The sequence below is a fragment of the Lissotriton vulgaris genome, chromosome 5 (assembly GCF_964263255.1).
Source record: "Lissotriton vulgaris chromosome 5, aLisVul1.2, whole genome shotgun sequence".
Taxonomy (NCBI): Eukaryota; Metazoa; Chordata; class Amphibia; order Caudata; family Salamandridae; genus Lissotriton; species Lissotriton vulgaris.
Window position 1 is genome coordinate 100169419 of NC_141693.1, and position 24219 is coordinate 100193637.

At 44.8% G+C, this 24219-nt stretch overlaps 1 protein-coding gene across 9 annotated transcripts in view; it reads right to left on the bottom strand.

Moving 5' to 3' along the window:
* GSN (gelsolin) overlaps window positions 1-24219 on the bottom strand; it is a 190361-nt gene that overhangs the window by 18159 nt on the left and 147983 nt on the right. For 5 of the 9 annotated variants that reach the window (XM_086920982.1, XM_086920981.1, XM_086920976.1 and 2 more), the window contains exons 14-16: window positions 21433-21554; window positions 19563-19640; window positions 17404-17464 (exon numbers count right to left, since the gene is read on the bottom strand). In XM_086920982.1, the coding sequence (XP_086777108.1) occupies window positions 17404-17464; window positions 19563-19640; window positions 21433-21554 (261 nt within the window). Of the gene's footprint in view, window positions 1-8551; window positions 8952-17403; window positions 17465-19562; window positions 19641-21432; window positions 21555-24219 lie in introns of those variants that run through there. The other 4 variants (XM_086920984.1, XM_086920979.1, XM_086920980.1 and 1 more) reach the window with 1 other exon arrangement.

Here is a 24219-nt window from a genome sequence, read left to right on the forward strand (position 1 = left end):
ACCATCGGAGGTGAGGTTTCATCAGAAACTGAAGACTCACCTATTTCCCAAGTAGTTGAAGTCCATTATCCGGTGGGCCCCTTCTTGTGCTCCCAGGCGGACAGTTATTGAAGCTTTTAGGGTCGTTTCCATAGTGCGGGGACACTGATTTAAGTGTAACCAGGCGCTTTATAAACTTTATTATTATTAGTATGGCTAAGCCAAAGGTTTCACAATTGGGAGCTCAGCTGTCCTCCAATAAAAGCAGGCTTTTATTCACAAACATGAGCATCAAACGTGGCCCCTCTGCCAATTGCAGGGTCAGCATGGCACGATCACATCCTCATTGGACAGGGTAGAGACCACTTTCCAGTCTTCTCCATCAATCAGAATCCAAGGAGGAGATCGCGTTCTCAACACATTGATGTAAAGGTTTATTGTGCATGTTCCTACCCAGGGAAAGGGCTTCCTGGCATGATCTTATGGAGTGCTTGGAAACTCTCAGCCCTTATTGGAGAAAGGAAGTTACGTTTTTAGGAAAATTTGTAAAAAGGGTACACAGGCCCCCTCTTCCACCATACTGGCTGTCACGCTGACCATGGAGGAGGAACATCATTTAAGAGCAAGCATTGGCTACGCGAACTGGTCACAACATGACCAGTCTATTTTTTTAAATATATTTAGAAAACATACTCCGACATGAAAAGTGAAAAAATAAAAAAATCTGTGTCTATATATGGTAAGCATATGCTAAAAAAAAAGTAGATAAAAAATTACCCACTGCAAAAATACATAACATTTTAAATTCAAGCTAACCATCCTAGACACTGAAGTGGATTTATTATTAGACACGTGTAAGATCAAAATGCTATCACTCACAGTGAAGAAAGCAGTTGGCTGAAGTGGCCTGACCCTTTGCCCTATAGTGTAGGCTGGGGTGGACAGAATCAATTTGTAAATGATATTTTAAAAGATCAATGGATTTTGGAGAGGGGGCAGCATGACTTTGGATTTTGAGGGGTGAAAACAGGATGTTAGCCGGACAGCTGAGCACAAGAAGTTGAGGTAGGCTGTTCGCAAGCTGGGTCGGTCTGGTCTCGCTGTCCCCTCACCTCCCCAGCAGTTGAATGACCGGCGCACCAGTCTCAAAATGACACTATGTGCCTCGCTGTTGCAAGGCCAGAGGAAGATCAGAAAAATCATGCACAGTAACGACACCGACCGCACATATGAACTTCCTGCGAGTGCATATCCAGGCAGTTCAGCAAGAAGCAGTACCATGGATCTTTGCACTATAGCTCTGCCCCGTCCTCAAGCATCAGACCCTTCGAGGGCCAGAAATTCATCTTTGAGGCATGTGCATCCCTCAAATCTCCTACACCCAACTTCTGGGAATACCTTCAGGATCAGAGTCTTATCTTAAAGTTTTAGCTACCTAGCACGGCTTGAACAACGTGTGACCAAGCGTTGTTCCCAAGTAAGTGCCAATTTTGATAAACGTACTTCATTTAAACCCGAAGACACCACAAATTTAGAGGAACGAGTTACGCTCAATTAAATTGTGCAAAACCATTTTTATTACATATGTAGTATGCAAATATTTTAATTTGAAAAAATGGATCCGGTGAAGAAGCGACACACCCAACGCAGAAACCACTCCTCAAAAACCCGGCTATAGGGGTAGTGTTCAGTCGTGAAGGGCAGCACTTCATCCACATGCACCTAGAAAGTCCTCTCTGCTGTGAGGTGCTACCCAGACAACACTGGCCTTCACAGGGTCCTTCTGAGGGACCTATTAGAGCCATCATCTTCAAAGAAGTCTGAGGTACATTCACGTGCTCATCTACAGCAAACATTAACAAAATGGAAAACAGGTTTGTAAATAATTAAGTAACAGCTGCCTGCCATGTGCGAGTGAATGTAAAGGCAAAAGGCACCACTGAGCAAAGGTGAACGTAGCATAAACCCTTGAATAGAAGATTCTCCTCTTCTCTTTTTACAATGAACAGCAAATCCAGCTGATGGTTGGAAGTGAAGCAGCCTGAAGTAGGTTAAGTCTTTGGTCACCTTCAACAGCCCCTCCCTGCTAGTTATGGTTAATCAGTACCCGTAACCGTAAGGTCCGTTCCCGCGTTCATCTTTGATACTCTGCGCGGCCACTGCCCCACAGCAGAAGCAACACTTCTGGGTTTAAATCTGAGACCCGCTCTATTCGTAGTCTCTCGATTTACATTTTCTTTCTTAAGATATTATGTGAATGTGGCAGGTGGGTGCCAGGCAGGTGCCCAGTGACGCAACCACCATCTACGAGTACAGGAAGCGAGAGCTGGGGTTGCGGTGCTTGGATTGTAGCGCTGGGGTTGCTGTGCTTGGATTGTAGTGCTGGGGTGGTGCTGGTTTAAGAGCAGACCTGAGATGGATCAAACAGGACATGCAGAGTCAATCTGTGCACAAAAGATGTCACCCCAAGCTATGACTGGGCTCAGCGGGAATGCGTGCAAACATAACAGCAACCTCCCAAACCCCGCTCCCCTCTAAAAGAGTTCAAAGGAGCCGCATTACCAAGAGATGAAGAACGGGTCACTAGTCTTCGATGCAGCACGGTAGAATAGACCAGACCCTTCAAACCACCAGTCTGGATGAAAAACAACTATATAGACAGGGGCATTATTGCTACAACTAGCCTAGAACTCCCTCCCTCATACTCCAACAAACAGCTTTTGCCTCACAATCCAACAACCAAACCATCCATCCATCCATCCCTCCCTCCATCCCTCACACTCCGACCACCAAACACAGGGTCCTTATTGCTACAACCAACTAATCTGAGACACTTCCCTCATACTCCCACAATCAAGCCACACTGGATCATTGCTATCACCAAGTAATCTGGAAGCCCTTCGAGCATGATCATACTATCACAGCCCTTCCCTCATACTCCTGCAATCAAGCAGCCCTTCCCTCATACTCCTAGTCAAACAGCACAGGGTCATTTGTGCTGTAACTAGTCCGGGACCCTTCTCACTTCTACAATCAGAGAGCAGGTGTCCCTGCTACAGTTAAGTCTGGTAACAGTTTCCCGCATTCATAATTCCTTAAATCTACTCTTACTGTAGAAAAACACAAGGCCACTGTTGCTACAGCTATGTACCGCGCTCTCCATGCCACTCGAGTCAAGCTAACCTGGCTCATGAGGGGTGAAACCCGTCCTGGGATGCTGACTTCCGGTCCAGGGAGGACCTGGCCTGGCAGTTCTGGTTGGACTGTGCCCATTGGGCGCAGGGTCAAGACTGATTGCATATAGCGGTGTCTGAACCGGGGTGGCATGGGGAGCAACAAAACAATGGGTTTAGGCCCCGATCTCTGTACTGGGGTGAATGTATGACCTTGTTCTGCATTCTGTCCATCATTATTCATTTTTCACAGCTAAGCAGTCAGCAGCACATTCAGGAAGCATCATGCCTCCTAAGAACACAAACAGCACAAACCACCTGCAGTTAAAGGCCATCGACCCTTTAAGCAGAGGCTGGGGCCTGCCCAGTCCCCCGCAGCACTCACATGGTTTCCTTTGACGACCACAATTGAAGTCTCCATTAGCTAGGATAGTCAGGCAGCTAATATTACATTTAGATCCAAAGCCACACTATTTCCAAAGGTCACATACTTCACTCGTGTGATCATGTGAGCTGTTGAAAAATAAGCAATGCCCCTGCCACATACTAACATAGCAGACACTATACCAATGCGGATAACCTAATTAATATGAGCAAAATGTGACCATCCCAATCCAACATAACCGGATACATTATCATAGAAAATCTAGGTAGTAAGATCCTATAAAGCATGCAAGGGAAGTCAGTAAATTAAGCTTTTTAAATTAAAAAATATATATATTTGTTTCCCTATTGGTTGGTCTTTAGAGTGGAACGGAGAACTGCAGCCAAAAATGTACTTCTTTCACCAGCAATCCTTTCACTCAAGCTATTTCCTATTCACCTGCAATTCCGGTTAATTTAAAAGTCCAGATTCCACTGTCTAGTAACACCTTCAGCCATGGATGCTAGGACTCATTGTTCTTTCGAAAAATGGGGCAGCGTCGAAGCAAGGTGCAGTCAATTTCGTATTAAGAAATAAACTATCCATTTCCAAAGCCAGGTACTGCAGAGCTGTAGGTGTGTCCTCAACATTCACACCGAAGACAAACAGCCATTGTTGATGGGGCGACACTGTCAGCCATTCAGTATGAAAGGAAGAATCCGAGCACTGTTCATTGACCGTGCCAGGCTCAGAAGGCCATCCAAGGTCACAGCAAAATAGACAAACCCAGTGTTGAAGCAAGACAGTCATTATTTGTCGAAACAAGTCAATAGTCAGTGTTTTAGCAAGGCAGTCACCAAGCAATACTATTCTGAGCAGAAGAAAAATAGTCAAGCATGTGGTATACAATCAAGCCACTCTTATTGTTGAAGGAAGAGAGGATGGGGACTTTTATGAAATGCAGCATAATCATGAGAAGATTTAATAGAAATAAATATTGCATAACCCTGAAAATCCCTATGCAGGAAACTCTCCCACATACAGAATCACAACGTGAAAAAAGGCACACCCAACAAAAATGCCAGCCAGTGCCTGAAGAGGATAAACACGTTCTGTCCTCAAAGATGGATGGGAACTGCCCACATCACCCACATTAAGATGGGTGCAGAAAACAAGGCCGCTACGTAGTACTGTTGTGCATGATTTTAGGTTAAAAAAATAGTTCCTTGTTGGCATGTGATCATGCCCTGTAATCCTTTTGGTCAGAATAGGAGGCCAGCACCCACCAGGAAGTGGCATAATTTATAATAAGTGGTATTTACACACCTCCAAAAAGCCTTAACACCATCAGGTGACAGGTCTGACAATAAAAAGGTGGCAGAATCGCATGTATATACAGGAGCAACCTCTGTCTTGAAAGTAACTTCCCCTTCCCTACCCTCCCCAACCTCCTGTGAATACATCTGCCTCGATATTATCAGTGAGGGCAAACCGATCTGCACTCTTCACAACGTTTACCACCCACCCGGTGACAACCTTACCTTCTCCCAACAAATCATGGACATGATCTCAACCAACTCCGGGCGACAACTCACACAAATATACCTTGGTGACTTCAACCTCCACTGGAACGATCATAATGATGCGGTGGTAAAAGGTCTGAAGAATTTCCTTAACGCCCTTGACCTCACTCAAATTTGCAACAGTCCAACACACGAGAAAGGCTCTATCCTCGACCTAATCTCCAAAGAGGCCTCTATACAACTCGAATCTATCCAACCCTGTGACTGGTCGGACCATCATATTATCACATTCTTCATCAATGAAAAAGTTAAATTTAACCCTGTTCAATCCGCCAGGCCCAAAGTCTGGAAAAGAGACATGAAAAAACTAAACTCAAACTCTCCGCCCCCCAACAGCTGCAACTTACTACTTCCTCCTACTGGCGTTAAGGACGTCCAATCCTTGACTGATCACTATCTTAACACTATGACCTCAATAATTAATGAAGTCGCACCCTTGCAGCTAAAAACAGCCTCCGCAAAAATTTCCAATCCCTGGTACGACGGGAGTCTCAATGACGATAGACGCGCCATGCGAATGGCAGAGCGCACCTAGAGATCAGCTCCCTCTGCACTGAACCTAAAAACCCTGAAGAAAAAGAGAAATGCCTACTTCAGGAAAATAAAACGCTCAAAATCAGACTTCTTCAGCCGTCAGCTCGACCAAGCCAAAAATCGTCCAAGAAAGCTGTTTGAGCTTATCCGAACACAATCCAAAGAACAACCCCAACCTCTCAACACTATGTGCGAAGCTCCCTCCTGTGAAGACTTCGCCTCTTTCTTCAACCAAAAAACTAACATAAAGAATGATCTCCTCATGGACGCAAGCCTCTATCCCAAACCCCACTGCATAGCACCCACTAAACCAAAAAACAATGCCACCTGGTCAACCTTTGCCACCTACACGGAAGAAGAAATTGGCAGACTGCTCAGCACTCTGAAACCATCCAATCACCTCACGGACCCCCTTCCTGCTAACGCTGTCAAAGTCCTCACCCCGTCGCTCCTTCCACTCTAGACTAAAATCATTAACAGCTCACTTCAACAAGGGACCATTCCTGACTCCCTCAAAGTTGGACAAGTCACACCTTTGCTAAAGAAACCTACAGCCGACCCCTCTGACCTAAACAACTACTGTCCCATTACCAACATTCCGACTCTTGCCAAACTGCTGGAAAAATGCGCACAAATACAATTGACTAAACACATTACTCAGTTTGATCTCCTCAACTCTCATCAATCAGGCTTCCGAGCAAATCACAGTACTGAAACTGCTATGATTCACATAATTGACGACGCCCTCCAAATCCTAGATCATAATGATACCTGCCTCCTCATCCTCCTTGATCTCTCCTCCGCATTTGACACCGTCAAACATGAGAATCTACTCGAACTACTAAACACAAGAATGGGCCTATCTGGAACTGTGCTCAAATGGTTCACGTCCTTTCTGCATAACAGGTCGCGGAAATTCAAGAGCAACAACTTGATGTCCGCGCCAAGACATGTATCGCTAGGCGTACCACAAGGATCCTCCCTATCCCCAACTTTGTTCAACCTAGTTATGGAACCTCTCACCACCTTGCTACAAGAATCCAATGTACACTTCCACATGTATGCTGATGACACCCAACTTTATCTCAAACTACAATCACCCAAAGACATCACGCTCTTAAACAACGATCAGAAGCACCCAATCCTGGCTGGCCGCTAATCATCTCAAACTCAATGCCCTTAAAAAAGAGTTCATTCTGATCTCACCTCCCGCGAAGATCACTACCGCACAAATGTGGCTTAAACACCTAACGGCACTCAATGTTCAACCCACCATCGTGGACTCAGCGAAATCTTTGGGCATAACACTTGACACCAATCTCAACATGCAGGAACACATCAACAAAGCAACTAAGGGAGCGAACTACCAAATCAACACCCTTAGGAAACTTAAACCCTTCCTGCCAGCCAAAGACTTCCAAACTGCGGTACAATCACTAGTCATACCTCGAATAGAATACGGCAGCACCGCCCTCTGCGGTCTCCCCCTAGCTACTACGGCACCCATAAGAGCCTCTTTAAACGCCGCAGCGAGACTTATCACTGGATCAAAAAAACACATTTCCCCTGACTTCAAATCCCTGAACTGGCTGCCTTTTGAAGCCAGAATACACCTTAAAATCGCTTGTTTGACGCACAAGGCTGTCCACCTGAGCTCACCCAGATACCTCGCTCAGAAGCTGACGATTTCTGGAGGCTCCAGAAACACTAGAGGCACAAACAATCTTTTGCTAAAGCCTAAAAGATTCCGCAAGGAAAAAACCTATAAATGCTCAGGAATGGCTCCCAGGATTTGGAACTCGCTCCCCCCTGAAATCAGACTCATCCCCTCTACCATACTTTTCAAGAAAGAAGTAAAAGCGATCCTCATGGCTAAATACACTTGAACCACTACTGGGGATCAACTTCAAAGACTCAATACTCATCTGTACTACTTGTTCGAACCCTTTGCATTTTTGTTTGACTTTGAAATTGACTTACTTGATTGTTTAGGATATCACTTCACTGTACTTTTAACACTATTGATGTATCTGTGTATATATGCTCCCCTCCTCGGTAAAGCGCTCTGATATCTGCGAAGATCTTGTTCGCGCTATATAAAACTTTCAAAATAAATCACATCAGGCTCTCGTGCGGGCCAGAAGCCCACTTCCTAAATGTGGCATTTTGAACATACAACCAACACCGGGGAAGATAGACTTTAAAGAAGACTGTTTTAGTGTGGAAGCATGGCAGTAACCTACCTTTGAATAAAGCAAGATCTATTCAACCACCTGGATAAGAAGGAATGCACCATTATCAAAGTATGGCACAGTCCAGCATTCTCTACAACTCACAAAAGTCAAATCTCCATTGTAAAGTGCAGATAACCAGCCATAGTCAAGATAAAGCACAGCACCCCATCCATTGCCAAATAAACGTACAGATAATCATTCAGTGGCAAAGCAAGGCACAGTCAACCTTCCAGGTAAAGAACAGCACACCAGCCAACCAACATACAGTTAACCATTCAATGGCAAAGCAAGTCACATACTAAAGCAAATTTAACCATCCACCACCAAGGTACAGCACACCATCCAATTAACGTATAGTTAGCCATTCAGTGTCCAAGCAAGGCACAGTCAACCATTCACCATAAAGGTAAAGAACAGCACACCTTTCACGTCCAAGGCAGGACAGTCAATGTCAAAGCAAAGCACAGCCAACCATCCAGTGTCAAATAAAGGTACTCGCCAATATTACGTCAAACATCAAACCAGTCAACTTTCCAGTGTCAAAGAAAGACAGCCACTCAACATGCAGCCTCACGCCTAACAATTAAGAATTTCGTGTCAGAGGATGACATTTCACTGTTCACTTCCACAAGAGTGCACAGCCAACATACACTGTCAAACCACAAAACAGGCAGCAATCCGATGTCAAGGAAAGCCACAGTTAACATTGTTTTTTTTCAGTGGTTCCATGAATACTTTATTACTTTAAGTGCTCAAGCACAGTGGCTACAAAGTACTTTCTTGGCAAACTTAATTATTGCACAGCTAATTGGCTATAAAAGAAGGCAGCCATTGGAAAAGTCTCTTGCGGGTTAAAACCGTTCTGGCAGGGGGTGAAGGCACAGGAGCTGCTGGAGGTCCCACGGTGACCGTCTCTAGACCTGAAGATCCGCCATGGCCCTCTCCAGTGGGTCAACCGACCAGAAATCATCCTCCCAGCCAAGGAACCAGCCCGTGAAGGTAGGAGGCTCGAAGCCCTGTTTCACGATGGAGATGGGCGTCCGCTTGTCTCTGTTGGCAGGGTCGCTTTCTATGTACTTGGAAGCTAAAGAGTAGAGATAAATAAAAAGTTAATCGATAACTACTGGAAAAAGGAAGTATATAGAGCTTATAAATGGACATCAGTATTAAGCAGATGGCATTGCTTGAAGTTAACCATTAACTGCCAATGACCAGTAGGCATCATTTGACGCATCACATGCTCCTGCAATGAAAGCTCGTGGTGATCCTGTTTTTTACAGCCACACCGCTGGGGCAGTATTATACAAAGTGCCCCAGGGGCCCGACAGCAATTTGGGTCTATGCTGTGCATCCCCAGTACACTTAACCAAAGGGGCTGCAGATGATTACATGAGATCCCTCTCCAGGCAGGTGCATTCACTCACTGGGGGATACCCACCCCCTTTAAACAGGAGATGAAGTTTGCCATCTCTGTTAAAAGTAGATCTGCAGGTTCACCAGTGCAGGCACCGCAGGCACGCGCCTGCATGTGCACTAGCTCCTTAGCTGTAATATGCACTCTCCCAGTCTGCACTAGGCACACCCAGTTCAAGGTGGGTCATGGAGCAGAGTGGGACAGTGTACTATATTTGTAATACGGCCTCTTGTAATACGCTAAGCACAGCAAAGCAGAAGATGCTTCGCAAAACAGATCACTACAAGAAAGTTAGGAGTATGTGGTCTTTTTTTTTTTTAAACAGTCCCCCGAAGGAAAAAAAAAAAAAAAGGAAGGTAGCCTTAAGTTAGAGATATCAGTTCATACACTTTATGGTGCACAGGGGCTTCTGAGATGCAAAGGATTCCCTTAAAGTACAGAATTAAACATTTTTGCTCAAATGAGAGAGAAGTTGATAGCAATTCAGAGATAATTTGAAATCCTTTTGGGGTCTCCATGGAAATACCAGTGGGGAGCGTGTGAGGGCGCACTTCAAGGAATGGAATCCCTGCAGTACAGGGCTGATCTGTGTCTAGTAGAAAGAACAAGTTATTGGCTCGGAACAGGATTTAAAGGTGGATACTCTGCAGATTCTCACTTTATTCTCCTCCAGGCGTTGGACTACGAGCAGAAAGTTGAGACCGCTCTCCTGCACGGCTAGGTTGTACCTCAGCTCTGAGATCCAACCCAGATGGGACATCACATAGCCATGTAAGGTGCCCGTCTGGCGAACTAATAGTTTACCTACTTTTTTCCTCAGAGGATTGAAGGCTAATGAAATTTGCCAGATGGAGAGAAAAATGAACTTTGGATAAGATTAACAGTTGCATGGCCACTCCACAGAATAGGGAGACGGGTGGGATTGGTTCAAAATCTGCAGGTAGAAGACACACCAGAAAGCACGTTGCCACAGGTAATCAATGCTTGCACCTGCAGATTCCTCACCTCTTGAATCTGTACCTTCCAGGAACAGAGGGTCGATTGCCAACCAAAAATTCAGCAACACCGCTCTGGTAAAATGGCGGCATCTGCAAGCTTCAGATTAGGGACACCTGGCAATATAGGCCAAAACCACATTGCGTCACAGCAAATATAATAATAATAAAAAGAGCTTATAGAGCGCTCAGTAACGCCATCACGGCGTGTCCCCGCGCTAGAGCTGTCAGAGAGCAACAAGAGAGCCTATGATCTACGCAGTGTATAGATGGGTTTTAAGCATGGCCCTAAACCGCGATTCACTGCTCTCCAGTCTCAGAGCAGGGGGAAGTATGTTCCATTGTTGAGCTGCTTGGAGAGCAAACGATCGTCCACCCATTCTAGCCTTCCTTATCCTGGGGACTGTCAGTAGTCCGGCACCCTCCGAGCGGAGGGTCCTAGTGGGTTCATATCGGCTGACTAAATCCTTTAGGTAAGCAGGCGATCTGTCCCAGACAATACGGTGACAGAAGAGGAGGCACTTAAACACACGTTTCTTCACAGGCAGCCAGTGAAGCGCATCCAGCGCCTTTTGTGAATTAGCTCTCCTGGGTCTTCTTAACACCAGTCTGGCGGCTGAGTTCTGTATGACTTTAAGGCGGCCTAGGCTGCCCTCGGTTGCCCCAAGGAACAAAATGTTTCCATAGTCTAACCGCGAGGTCACCAGTGCCTGTGTTAGTGTCCTTCTGGCTGCTAAGGGTAGGAGGTCTAAAGTTTTATTCAGGGTCTTTAGTACTCCAAAACATTTGCCCACAAGACGCCTTATGTGGCCATCATATGAAAGAGAGGGGTTCATCCAGATTCCTAAATTCTTAGCCTCCTCACAAGGTGTAGGAGTAGGGCCCAGGCATGAAGGCCACCACTCAGCGGACCAGTTTTCGCTTTTACCCCCTACCACCAACACCTCAGTTTTAGAACCATTGAGTTTTAAGCAATGGGAATCCATCCACTTAGCTAGTGCCTGCATACAGGATTTAAAGTTGCTGGGGGTGTTGGAGGTGTTCTGCGATAGGGAGATCAACAGCTGGGTGTCGTCGGCGTACGACACCAATTCCACTCCAAATGATTGTACAACTTTCGCCAGGGAGGCCATATATAGATTAAAAAGAGTGGGGCTCAGAGCAGAGCCCTGAGGCACTCCCTGATCTAGAGGCATCTCAGCTGATCGACATGTCCCTTGCTGTACCTGGAAACATCTTTCAGTAAGAAACGACTGCAGCCAGCACAGCGCAGGACCAGCGACCCCGGCTTCGCTCAGACACCGTAGCAGGATGGAGTGCGCTACGGTGTCAAAAGCGGCGCTTAGGTCGAGCATAATCAGGGCCATTGTATGACCTGCATCTGCCCCTGCTCTTAAGGTCTCCGTGGCTCGTAGGTGAGCCGTCTCCGTGGAGTAGCCCGCCCTAAATCCTGATTGTGAGGGATGGAGTAGATTCCATTTCTCCAGGTACTCTGTAAGCTGAGCGTTGACCACCTTCTCAGCCACCTTCGCCACGTACGGCAATAAGGATATAGGTCTGAGATTTTCCAGCACCTCCAATGCTTACATTTGGTTTTTTCCTTATTGGCAGTACTATGGCCTTCTTCCACTCCATAGGGACTTGTTGAGTGGAAAAAGAGGTTTGTAAGACGTGTCTGTGCCCGGGTTGGCCTGTGTTAGTCTAAGGCCATCAGCTGACTCCTCCTTGGCAAGGGCATAGTATGTCTTAATGCAAAAGATAATCCAGAAGGAAATTGTCCATTTAGCAGTCCCTTTGTCCTTTGTGCCATCACGGAGGAAAAGTTGGTTATTGACTTGAAACTCGCAGGTTCAATCAATATTAAAAGCAGAGCCCTACAAGGGGTCAGAGGGTGCAACTTTTCCTCCCCCATGATGAAATGCAGAGGTGGTAAAGTCAGCAAGTTCTTTGATTGCCCCACATTAAATGGCATGGCTCCTTTGGGAAGAAAAGAAGCCCTGGTCCATAAGACCAATTAGGTCTGGAAACAATGATGCGGAAGGCGGCTGAACACAATGGAAAGATGTCAATAACATGTTGAGAACACAACATTTTTGAAATGAGATCGCAAGAGTCAACCGTCCCTGGGTTTAGTTTGTGAACATATGAGGAAAGTGAACACCAAATTAAGTGCACTGTGACGTAACAAATGGTGAAAGAGGAAACTGTCATACCCTTCAAAACTGCATATCAGTAGGAGACTTAAAGGTCACTTGTTTGCGATTTCAACTTTTCTTTGCTGGATAAGCGGTCGCTGTTTAAGTACCTACTGTAAATCCTTATCACGCTAGAGACTGTGCTAAGTCCAACACATTCTGACAAATGCACTTCCTCAGCCCACAAAGCAATGAAATTGGAGCAACATCTGTAACTTGATAGTGGGGCGATGGAGATGACCAGATTGGGTTGACCACTTCTGCAGGTAGGTCAAGAGAGCTCAGGTTACCCTGCTCAAACTCTAGGCATTAAGTCAGAGGCTGTGAAGGTTCCGATACAGATCTTGCACCTGAATTACAAGAGTAAATTTGCCATGAGCAGAATAAGTAGACATAAGTAGATGAAGCAGTTCGGAATATCACACCCTTCTGGGTCCATCAGGTGTGATCAAATTCATATGCACACATCCTGGTGCAACTACAAAATAACCTGAGGAATCATAGGGAAAGGACACATGGTGGAGAGGGTAGGACCACCTAAGCTCAAACGTGTTCCCCAGGGCTCCGTGATGTGAAAACTACAGAGCTGCAAGTAGTTGGTTGTTTGGAGTGACAAAGGAGTCACCCACTGGTGGGAGTAGGAGAGCTTTCCCAGTGTGCAAAAATGGATTGAACTAGCTACGGTGAGGACTTCACTAATTCTGCAACGTGGCATTCACAGATTTAATCAACCAGCACATGGGAGAGTGGTTCATGACCAGCCGAATGGCCGAAGCCCAAAACCACAGTCCTGGCACTACCAAACACAGATGGCAAAAGCCCACACTACCCAGTTAGTTTTCACACCAAATTTCAGTTGTGTGGTCCTTCAGGACCCGAAGGGAGACCATGGATGGAAGACCGGAATGCCACGAGCCAGGTGGATCACTCCGAGCTAGAGTAGATGGATACAGAGTTTGTTGGGTGAGAGGCCACAAACCTAATTTTCAATGCACAAAGGTGACCACACAACCAAGGTGAGGAGGCATCACTCACCACTGTGGTCACTGCAGGTGGAGGATAGAATGGCTTTCTGCAACCAAGGTAGAATTTGGAAGTGGATTTATAGAGCGCATAGCTACCCTTGGGCATCCCAGCGCTAAGAGGACCTAGTTTATTTCAAAAGGGGTCATTGCAGGAAGGTATTTAGGGAAAGAGCCAGGTTTTTAATTTTTTTCGGAAGGATAGTCGATTCTGATCACTCCTCATGGCTAGTGGGAGGGAGTTCCAGTGTTTTGGCGCGTTGTAGGCGAACCTGCGGCCGCCAGATCTTGCCTTTTTTATTCTAGGGATGGAGGCCAGGGCAAGTGAATCAGATCTTAGGTGTTTGTTAGATTTGTGTGGTTTCATCAAGGATCTGAGTATTGGGGGGCCCTTATCATGCAGGATTTTATGCGCTATGCAGAGCGTCTTGAATGTGATGCGCTCCTTCACTGGGAGCCAATGTAGGCTTTTGAGGGCAGGTTTCGCCGAGCTCCGTGCCTTGGTACCCGTGAGGACTCTAGCTGCGGCGTTTTGGGCCACCTGAAGTTTTTGAATGACTGATGCAGGGGCTCCCAGGTACAGGATGTTACCGTAATCTAGTCTTGAGTTGACCAGTCCCTGCATCAGTAACTTCCCTGGTCCATCAACAACCATGGCTACAGGTCTAGAGCACTTCTGGAGAAGTCTAAAAGCAGCTTATCCGGACTCCCTAGTGCTGGGCACACAAAGCATGGTCCCCACTTAAGTGCATATATGTGCTGCGGAGCAGGAGTAACCTGCAAGACGCATAAAGCAAGCAGAATCAAAAGACAGGACTAATGGAGGCAGAGCAGCTCCCTCATGAAACATCAAGATTTTAGCTTTAATGTCCCCGTCCAACTGAGAAGGTGGAAAGACCTTGAGAGAGAGTTCAGAAACCCTCCGATAAAGAGGAGGGCTAGAGTTGGGGAGGTTGATCGAGATTCACAGGTCAAAGATAGAGGAGATTCTGTACAGCAGATGGCACACCAGCCGTGGCAAGCCTGCCTTAAGGAGCCAGCCATCAAGTTATGAGGATACAGATCCCCATCTTGCAACTCAATTCACCTTTATAAAGACTCAAGAGACGGCTAACTCAAATAGGACCTCAAATCGGTGGGGTTGGAGTACACTAGAGAATGCCGGTAACTGCAGGACTGTCATAAAAACTATGCATCTCACTGTGGATACTAAACATTCTTTCAGTTCTAGAGCAAAGATGGCGTGTGGAAGGGGAATCATCTGGACTTCCTCCTTCTAGAGGAAGGCATTCACAGTATCTTGTCCTTGAAAATCAGTAGCATCCCTGCCCAGTCTCATTCTCTGGCACCAACCCTATTGGCTTTTTCTTTACAGAGAAAGAACCTCCTGCTGCAGAACACCAGCATGGTCAGACATAACAGAAGATACAGAGTGGAGGGGAGGAGATAAGTCATGGAAGGGCGTAGTTGGCTCGACATCAGAAGGACATGGTAGTCTGTTGTGAAGGAATGTTATCAAATCGAGAGAAAAGACATGCACCTCTCATACAGAGCCCATGTGCTTCCTCGAGGACAGGTTTGTTTTGCATGGGGAAGAGAGGGCGTCTGGAAAAATGAGAACTGTTGCAGGTGTCCTCAAAGGCTTTCAGCAGCTGCAAAAACAAAATTGGAGCTGCTCCACATGCTACGAGCATGCTACTGGGGCACTCAAAAAGATCAGGCCTTTGGAATATACACTGAACTTGCAGTAATGTAGGTGAAACTGGTCCATATGGGAAGCCGATCACAAGGCAAGGATTGTGGTTCAACTTGGTTCTAAGCATGCGAGGGATGAATAAAACTCTTTAATGAAAACGCAAGCGCCATAGACATACGGTTCACCTGTAGCATCCCCCATCCCTTCGAGAAAACAGCAAAGTGCATTTAAGCATGGCAGCAGACTGCTACTGAAGAGCCTGTGGATCAGGACACTGCATCTGTGCCAGAGCCAAGGGTATTCTTGGCACATCTTGCCCTGTATACACAACCTCTACAAAATGGTGTAAAGGTGGCTGAGCAGGTTCAGAATAACCATTTGCACCATTTTGCATAAATTATTTGAGTAATGGGCCAGAGGTCATGTTGCATTTGTGAAGCAAATGGCAAGCCTCTCCAAAGAAAATAAGTTCTCATCGCCTCCCTATCTGGTAGGGAAGTAGTCTGGGTTCTTCTTGGAGGAAGAGGAATCCTGAACTGTAAGCCCTCTCGGGGGTGTGACGCAATCAAAAACTTTGGGTCCACAGCACTGGACACTTTACTAACAGAGCAGAAGCTGGTTTGCTCCATGCAGCAAGGATGGTGTCCGGCAGTGGTTCACTGAATAGCAATAAGGGCTCGAAGCAGAAAAGGTTCACTGCAGATTTTCCAGGAGGTGGTGAGCTCGGTTCAATTCCACAAGCAATGGCTGCTGAAGGACCTCCAACTTGTGTAGACAGCTGTGAATTATGCCAGCGGGCGGCCCCCAATAGCCACACCAGGCACACATCAGTTAGGGTGGGGGGGGGGGGGGGGGGGAAGACTGTGGGTGGCATTCTGCAGGGCCAAATAGTCACCACTATCAATCTCTTTTGTGGGGAGAAGAGGACTTACATCGCTGCGGTCTTCATTCGGGAAACGATGACGTGGATCCGAACGGGGGTCTTAATTGGAGCCAAAAAGCTCATGAAGCCAGACAATAGCCATCGCGAGGCAAAAGCCCTTAATGAGACTAACTCCATAAGTGTTTCTTGCATCTAGATCAGACCAAAATGTTCTTAGTTTTAGGAAAGTTTGTAACAAGCAAGAACAGATACAGTCAAGAACAGCACTGGCAACAAATCACCCATTGAAGCGGGCCATTGCAATTTCACCAGGAAACATTAGTCAGTAGTTAGTTTCCCCCACTCAATCTAATGGTCGGGTAAACAGATTTTTGATAGGAAACCTCAGCTAATAAAATACTTACAAGCCTACTTGTTTTTAAACTAGGTACTGTACAACACAATAGTGGCATCTTTCCTTTTCCTCCAATAAGGCAAGATATTACGCCCTAAAAGATCTGAATGTTTAAAAGAGGTCCAAAATTGGTGTAGAATGAGTTTCTCTTTTGAACAACATTCCTCCAATATTACAGCTTAATGTAGAGCATACATCTGCATGGTGACTCTTGGTGGCCAGTGGCTGAGAAGAGGCAAGTGGCAGAGATAGGCTGGCAACAGCGAACATGGTGGGGCCCAGCCCGCTCAGCATGCCAGAGCAAGACAACATGCCAGAGCATGGTAGCACCCCAGACAGGTAAGCCGACAAGTGGGAATGACCCAGCCAGCAAGAACAGGAGAACGACAAGGTAAGAGAAAGAGTGGTCAAGGCGGCAAGACAAAGATACAGGAAGGGCAAAGCAAGCAAAGAGGAAAGAGCAGTAAGGAAAGACAATAGGAGGGGAGAGGTGATTGGAGGGGAAAGAGGGGACAAGATAGAGGATGGAAAAAGGTCAAGTGGAAAAGGAGGAGAGAAAAAGTTAAACTAAAGGGGCAAAAACAGGAAAAGAATGAGAATGAAAATTGTGTGGTAAATTGGGTGAAAAAGGTGAGAGCAGGTGAGTGATCTAGAGATTAGGAGTTTGAGCAAAAGACATAACAGGTGGCGATGAAAAGGTACCAAGTGGGAATAAGACAGACTAAGTTATAAGAGAATGCAAGGAGAAAGTGAAGGAAGAAACTTTGACACAGCGTGAAGAAAAAGAACTGAGGAAGGAAAAGGGAGCGGTATCCAAAAAAGGAAGAGGAGAGAAATGGGAGACAAGAAGAGAGGCCAGGAATGATTAGAATGCAATGCAGAGAAAGAGTTGGAGAAATGAAGGGAGAAAGGACAAGGGTGTGGTGGAAAATCTTACCAGATGCAATGGCTTCCTTCTTCTCAGACTCCTGCGCTTCATTTCCAACCCAGACAAACACCTGATGAAACAAATACATAAAGATGAGACTGGCACTACTGAATGACAGCGACGGAAATAAGTACCAGTATTTATAGAACAGAGCAAGTCCATAAGCAGCCCAGAGTGTCAAGAGACTGTTCAGTAGATATTCTGTAGCATATTCATTGACTCCGAGCCAGCTCACCTACAGCAGGTTTACATTTAAAATAAGCATGTATGCAGCGATCCATTTATGCTGCCACAAACCCATTTGAACACCAACTTAAATGGTGCTACTCTGACAGTGACTTAATGCAGCGACTAAACTTTGAGCTCTACAGGTCCACCATTTTGGAAGAATCTAACATGGCATTATTCTCACCATTAGGGTTATATTACATTTGCTTTCCGGCTCAGCAAAGACTAAATGAATGCCTTACTGGTGGCGGTGGACAAACTTGGAACAGTCTATTGCATGAAGCAGCGAGATAAGCGTGGTATTACACATCTAATAACTAGTGGATCTCCAAGGTACATTATGAAGAATTGTAATTCTACATAGACAAAGAGTTGGGGCAACATGATAAAATACCAAAGGTACTCTGGCTTATACATATCCCCAGAAACCATATAGGTCTGAGAGGGGTTTTACATAGTTATTTTAGGTTATACAGAGCATCTGTAAATTTTCCATGTTTCTCAAGGTTGTGTCTTGAAATCAATGGGATTAAGTCTTTCCCGACAAAAATGTTTTAGACAAGCAGGTACACTACTCTAATTACTTACAATAAAACCTATACATTGCATATTGCAGGCTGCCCTGTCACTACTACCTGGTTTATTTTCGACACTGCATTAACTCAAATCAAGGGCTATTGGATGAACAAACCGGTAATTACATTTAAGGGTCTCCGGGCCCGTCATGGCTTTCCATCTTCCTGCCTATACAGAATCAGAGAAACTTCTACACCAGTTGTTACTTTCATTCACTCAAAGGGTTTACATGTGCTTGGCCACAATTCATCAACTCCTGAATTTTTCCACATCATCTCTTACATTGATTAAACATTTAATTCTGTGTAAAGCACCTACTTTCACTTTATTGGTCTCCAATTAAATTTAACATACTAGTCTCTTATTAGGTACTTATGTACCATGCCCATCTCCCAAAATGTGTACACAAAGAAAACTTTAAAGTAACTAATTTGATTATGAAGTAATCTGGGATGAAGAACCCAAATGATATTACGCTAACAAGAGCACAAAGTCACTGTACTGTATAGTTTGGTACCAGCACGTGGCTTAAACTGCAATTTAGTGGCCTGGAAGCACAAAAATTAAACTCATTTTTTTGCATACTTCAACTGGGTCAATATACCCGTGAGACGTAGAGTCTGGAATTCAATGGAATAAAACAAATGAATACCAGCAGTGAAAACACCTTTCCACAGTTATTTAAAACAGAAGGTAAGAAAGGATACTAAACCCTACTTCAGCAAAGCACATAAAGCCACCTAGATTAAGTGGTTAAGTGTTCTTTCTCTGTCCTTTGGCTAATAAAGCCTAATCCTTAGGAGGTCTGTTCATGAAGAATCAACACTTACAAATTATACATAAAGCAGTAATAACTGCTTATTGTATTGAAGATCTACAAATGGTGGAACTTTAGTTTACTATCAAATTGAGAGGATTCTTTTCTTAATGAGAATAAAAGTAGCATTTTTGCCATGTGATGGAAATGTAGACACTTTACTTACAATCTGTTACAACACTAAGTATAACTCATTAAAATTTGCAAATTACTTGAAAGATCTTCCATTATATTGCAACACAGGTTTGAGATACTAACAGAATCAAACAAAAACAAACAGAATGTAAGCTCTCAAAAGGAAGAGTTTGATTGAGGATTAGTGATCACATATCAAATAGCACAACATGCCATTTCATTTCAAGCCGCAAACATGACATTGTGCTCAGTTAAATAAGTTACACCCCCCCCCCCCCCCCCCCCCCCGCCCACTGCATCCGCTACACATTTCTATGGTTCAAATCTGTATCAATATTTAATATGTGCGCTTTGGTAGACAGTTTTGACAGTTTTGTACAACAGTCTCCCGGATGTGTGCACAAGTACATACCTGATCCCAAGTGTCAAGAATCATGACGTCATCGGGAGCAAGGTCATCCTGTGTGATTTCTCCTGGAACTTCTTCAATCTGAAACAAATGAGGCACCAGGTGAGGAGAGATACGAAATGCAAGATTTTAACTAATTCAGTCTACTTGGGTGTCCCTCATTTACTAGCTCTTGGCGAGCCATCTCCTGGGCCCCGTTGAAGGATTGGAGACTGGGCGGCAAAGCCAATAAGGTGAGGGAGGCCCTAATGCGACTTTCCAAGCCTCAACCCGCCTGTCAAATATACAATGTGGCTGATGTTACATTCCTTTTCAGCAAAATGTGTTTAGCTAAAGGACAGGTACCCCTCTGCAAACATTCACATTGCAGTGCAGTATTTTCTTCCCCACAGCAAGTCTGTTTTTGAAAAACAAAATACAGCCCCATGTGCACTATGGGAGACTTACCAGGGCGCCAAGGACATTGGCATTCGTGGGCAGGAAAGGATATCAGAACATGTCTATAAACATAGCAGGGTCTCCCAGCTCTACAAAGGTAACCAGACGGCAGCGGCTGGTCTGTCACAGAGGAGCTATCCAATTTGCCACAGTCCGAAACTGCACTGTGAGGTGGGGGTGAATATAATTCTGCTCCAAAGTCCAGCTAGGAAAACATTACAACACTGGATGGGCAAAGAGCCCACTCGCTCCCCCCCCCCCCCCCCCCCCAACTATGTCAGCCAACACCCTTTATTCTTTAAATATTTTGTTCTGGTTATTCCAGTCAGCCCCGACAAAGCTGCTCTGCTGATGGCCTCTACTTCAGCCAACCATTATTTACAGGGAAGCCAAATTCCCAAAGTGGGGGAAGTTTTATCATACTATAAACTTCACTAACCCCCTTGAAAGCATTCACACCTCCAATAGTCAGTCTCCATTTAGGTGCCGAATTGAGTGTTTTTTACTTTCAAAAATCCCTTTAAATCCTGGTTTTTATTTTTTTATATTTAAAAAAGGGAGCCAAAGCTTTTTCCTATGTGACTATTACTTTGGCACCTTTCAACTGTGCAAATGATTAATTTTTGCTATATCCAAGAAGGTGCTGAAGCAATAACTCATAAAGGATGAGTCACACCAAAGGCACATCAAACGGAGCAAAGAAAAAAAACAATTGTATCCGGCACTGGGCTCAGCAGATAAGAGGGTCATTGGCTGCTGATAAGACTCACGGGCTGCTCTGATGACCGGTGAGTAAGAACAATTCACATACCTGAAGCGAGTCACAAGCCAACATATAGTATGTGAATCATTGCGGGAAGCAGAAAGACAGATTTGCTTATGGAGGGGAAAAAAACCAATGAATGGCGAAAGAATAAAGGCGGGTATCTAAAATTTCGTCCCCCATGTGCCAGTGACTGGACATGATTTCCCTCATTACTTTTACATATGCCTTATATTGTTCATTCATCTTTCAAACTGAGGAGTGGTGAGGTTCTGAGGCAACAAACTATATTTATCAAAAATAAATTAAAATACGTGACTGATAAGAATAAGAGGTTTTGAAAGATACGTATTATTCATTTGACAAATATTTGAAAAGTGTGTGTTTGACTGTTCATTTATGTGGACAGTCCTTATTAACCCCTTCCACGCTCATGAAGAGCTGGGCTCGTCATGGCGTAGCCTCCTCGCACGCTGATGACGAGCCCAGCTCGTCACGTAAAGTGCGGTTTTAAAAAACTCAGCACAGGAGCGGAATTGCGCTAGCAGTTAAGGGGAATGTGCCATATACAAACATCTCTGACAAACAATCGTATCAAAAGTTCTCAATTAGCACAAAGTTTGTGCTTGCTCCAAGATAATTTAATTAGTTTTATTCTCTGAACCAACGTACAGTGAAGCGTCCAGTCTTGTTGGAACACGCGAAGAGTCGCAGAGGATGCGTATTGATTCTGCTCTTCAGTCGGGATGATGTGCGATAAGCAGCTTTTCCACCGAGAGCTTCCCAGAAATCATCTGCAAAGCAATACAAAAAAAAAAAAAGTGCATCACAAGTGGAATAGTCAGCCATTTCATATATTTAGCCTCAGACTGCACGCACAAATGGAATACAGATGTTGACGTATGTATCAGATGTAAGGCCTTTTATAATTTGCCCAAGTGGTTCAGAGCTGCTTAAAAATCTTTTAGCCAATTTAAAGGAGAAATATCCTACCAACAAAGAAGAAGTGCAAGGTCCAAGATGAACATAATTGAAACTGTAAACATTTATTTATTTATTTATTAATACAATTTTTAGAGCGCGAACAAAGGCCCATGGGCGTCTCTGCGCTAGGATATCTGCAAAATGTAACCAATGAGGGGAAATGTGGTTCTACTGATTAAAAAGCCAGGTCTTTAGTTGTTTGCGGAAAGACCAAAGTGAACGGCTTGATTTAATCGAAGGAGGCAGAGTATTCCATAGTTTGGGGACTGACACAAGAAATCTCTCCCCATAAAACAGATTTGCTACGAGGGACCACAAGATCATTTAGACTGGAGGAGCGTAGGGTTCTAGAAGGACAGTAAGGGGTCAAATTTTGAGTGAAAATAGCAGGTCCCATATTGTGCAAGGCCTTGTACACTATACAGAGGGCTTTGAATTGTATCCTATTCCTGATAGGTAGCCAGTGTAAATCTCTAATGGTTGCCGAAGCAGATTGGTATTTGGGGATTCTGCCCAGAAGCCTGGCAGCTGAGTTTTGGATGATTTGCATTTTATTCAAGACTTTCTTGTGCATTCAGGAACCATGCGTTGCAATAATCCAAGGTCGACAGTACCAGTGAGGTGACCAAGGTTTTGCCTGCTTTATCGGGAAGGAAGGGAAGGATTTTCTTGATAAGTCTCAATTTGTGAAAAGCGGCGGACGTGATCTGGTTGGCATGTGGGAGAAAGGTAAGACTCATCAAAAATGACTCCCAGATTCCTCACCTTGCTAACAGGCTCAGGGGGAGGGCCTAATGAGGGCTACCAACAGGAGGACCATTCCGGGGTCAGGTGACCGAAGATAACTACTTCCGTCTTGTCGGAATTTAATTTTAGGCAATTGGAAGCCATCCATTTCCAATTGCCAGCATGCCCAGGTTGAGATGATCGGCTTTTTTGTGGCTGTCATTCTTAATGGCAAGGACCAACTGTGTCATCTGCATAGGAGGTAAGGCTCATCCCATGTGCACGAATGATATTGGCAAGGTCCGATACATAGATGTTAAAAAGTGTCGGACTAAGGGATGAGCCTTGAGGAACTCCGCATGGCAGAGACAAGGTGGAAGACTGGAAAGATCCCATTGTAACCACCTGAGTCCTATCGGCTAAAAAGGAGGCCAGTAGTTTCTTGGCATTGTGTTGGACACCCATGTTCGACACGGTCGACCAAAGCAACATGATTGACCGTGTCGAAAGCCGCCGACAAGTCAAGCAGTATCAAGACTGCTGTCCCATCGGCGTCACGGATGGATCCGACATCATCCGCGGCTTTAATCAGAGCCGTCTCCGTCCCATGATATTGGCAGAAGCCGAACTGGGAGTCGTCAAGTAGATGATGTTCCTCTATGAAGGCCGAGAGTTGTGAATTCAGTGCTTTTTCGGCTATTTTTGCCAGAACTGGAAAGCTGGCGATAGGTCGGTAGCTCTTTAGTTCTTCCATGTCAAGATGAGGCTTCTTTAACAATGGTTTGATGAGTCTGTTTTATAGTGGCTGGGTAGATACCTGGGTAGATACCTGTGCTGAACATGGAGTTGCAGATTGAAGTGATGGCAGGAAGAACCACTTCGATGACAGGAAGTAATACTTTAAGAGGACATGGATCAAGAGCAGAACCCGATCTAATGGTGGATATAATGTCCGCAACCTGGGAGCTAGAGATATCTGCAAACAGAGAGGGTAGGACCAGTCCGGGAAATGGTCGACGAATTAGAGGGGGTTTTGATGTTATTTGCGAAGGCGGAATAGATGTCGTTAACCTTACTATAAAAGAAGTTGGACAGGGCGTCAGAGACTGAGAAGGTGGGGGAGTCACGTTGGGAGAGTAAACGGCTAGCTGCTTAGTGGTTTCATACAGTGCCTTGTTGGAATTTTTGGCTAGTTCAATTCTGTCACTAAAGAACTTTTTCTTAGCCTCACTAATCATGGTTTTGTATTTAACCAGCGTTTCCTTATACTTAATTTTGGCCTCAGGAATTTGTTTTTTTAATTCAAAGTTGTGGACTATCTTGATTGCTCTTACATTTGACTTTGTCTCAAAAGTCAAGAAGCATGTTTAATAATGCTTGAGGTTTCACAGCATTACTGCTTCATGTTAAGCATTGACAAATCTATCACCTTAAATACAAAATAATCCATGCATCTTAATACAGCGATTCCAAGACTAGTGGAATTGCAGGCTTACAGTCACACCCATTGCTGGAAATAGAGCATATGGTAAATATTCCTTTGTTTGAAAATTGTCAATTCCTTTTTCTCTTGGATAATCAATACCGAATGGTAACTATAAGTTGACATATGTTTGACAGAGCTTTTGTTGCTTAAGCATTGGACATATATGATGCGCTCAAAGTCTGAGATGTTTCTAGCAGATCGCTTACTAAGAGTAAACTATTACCAAGGGAAAACTATCTGCTAGAAATAAAACAGGAGGTCTT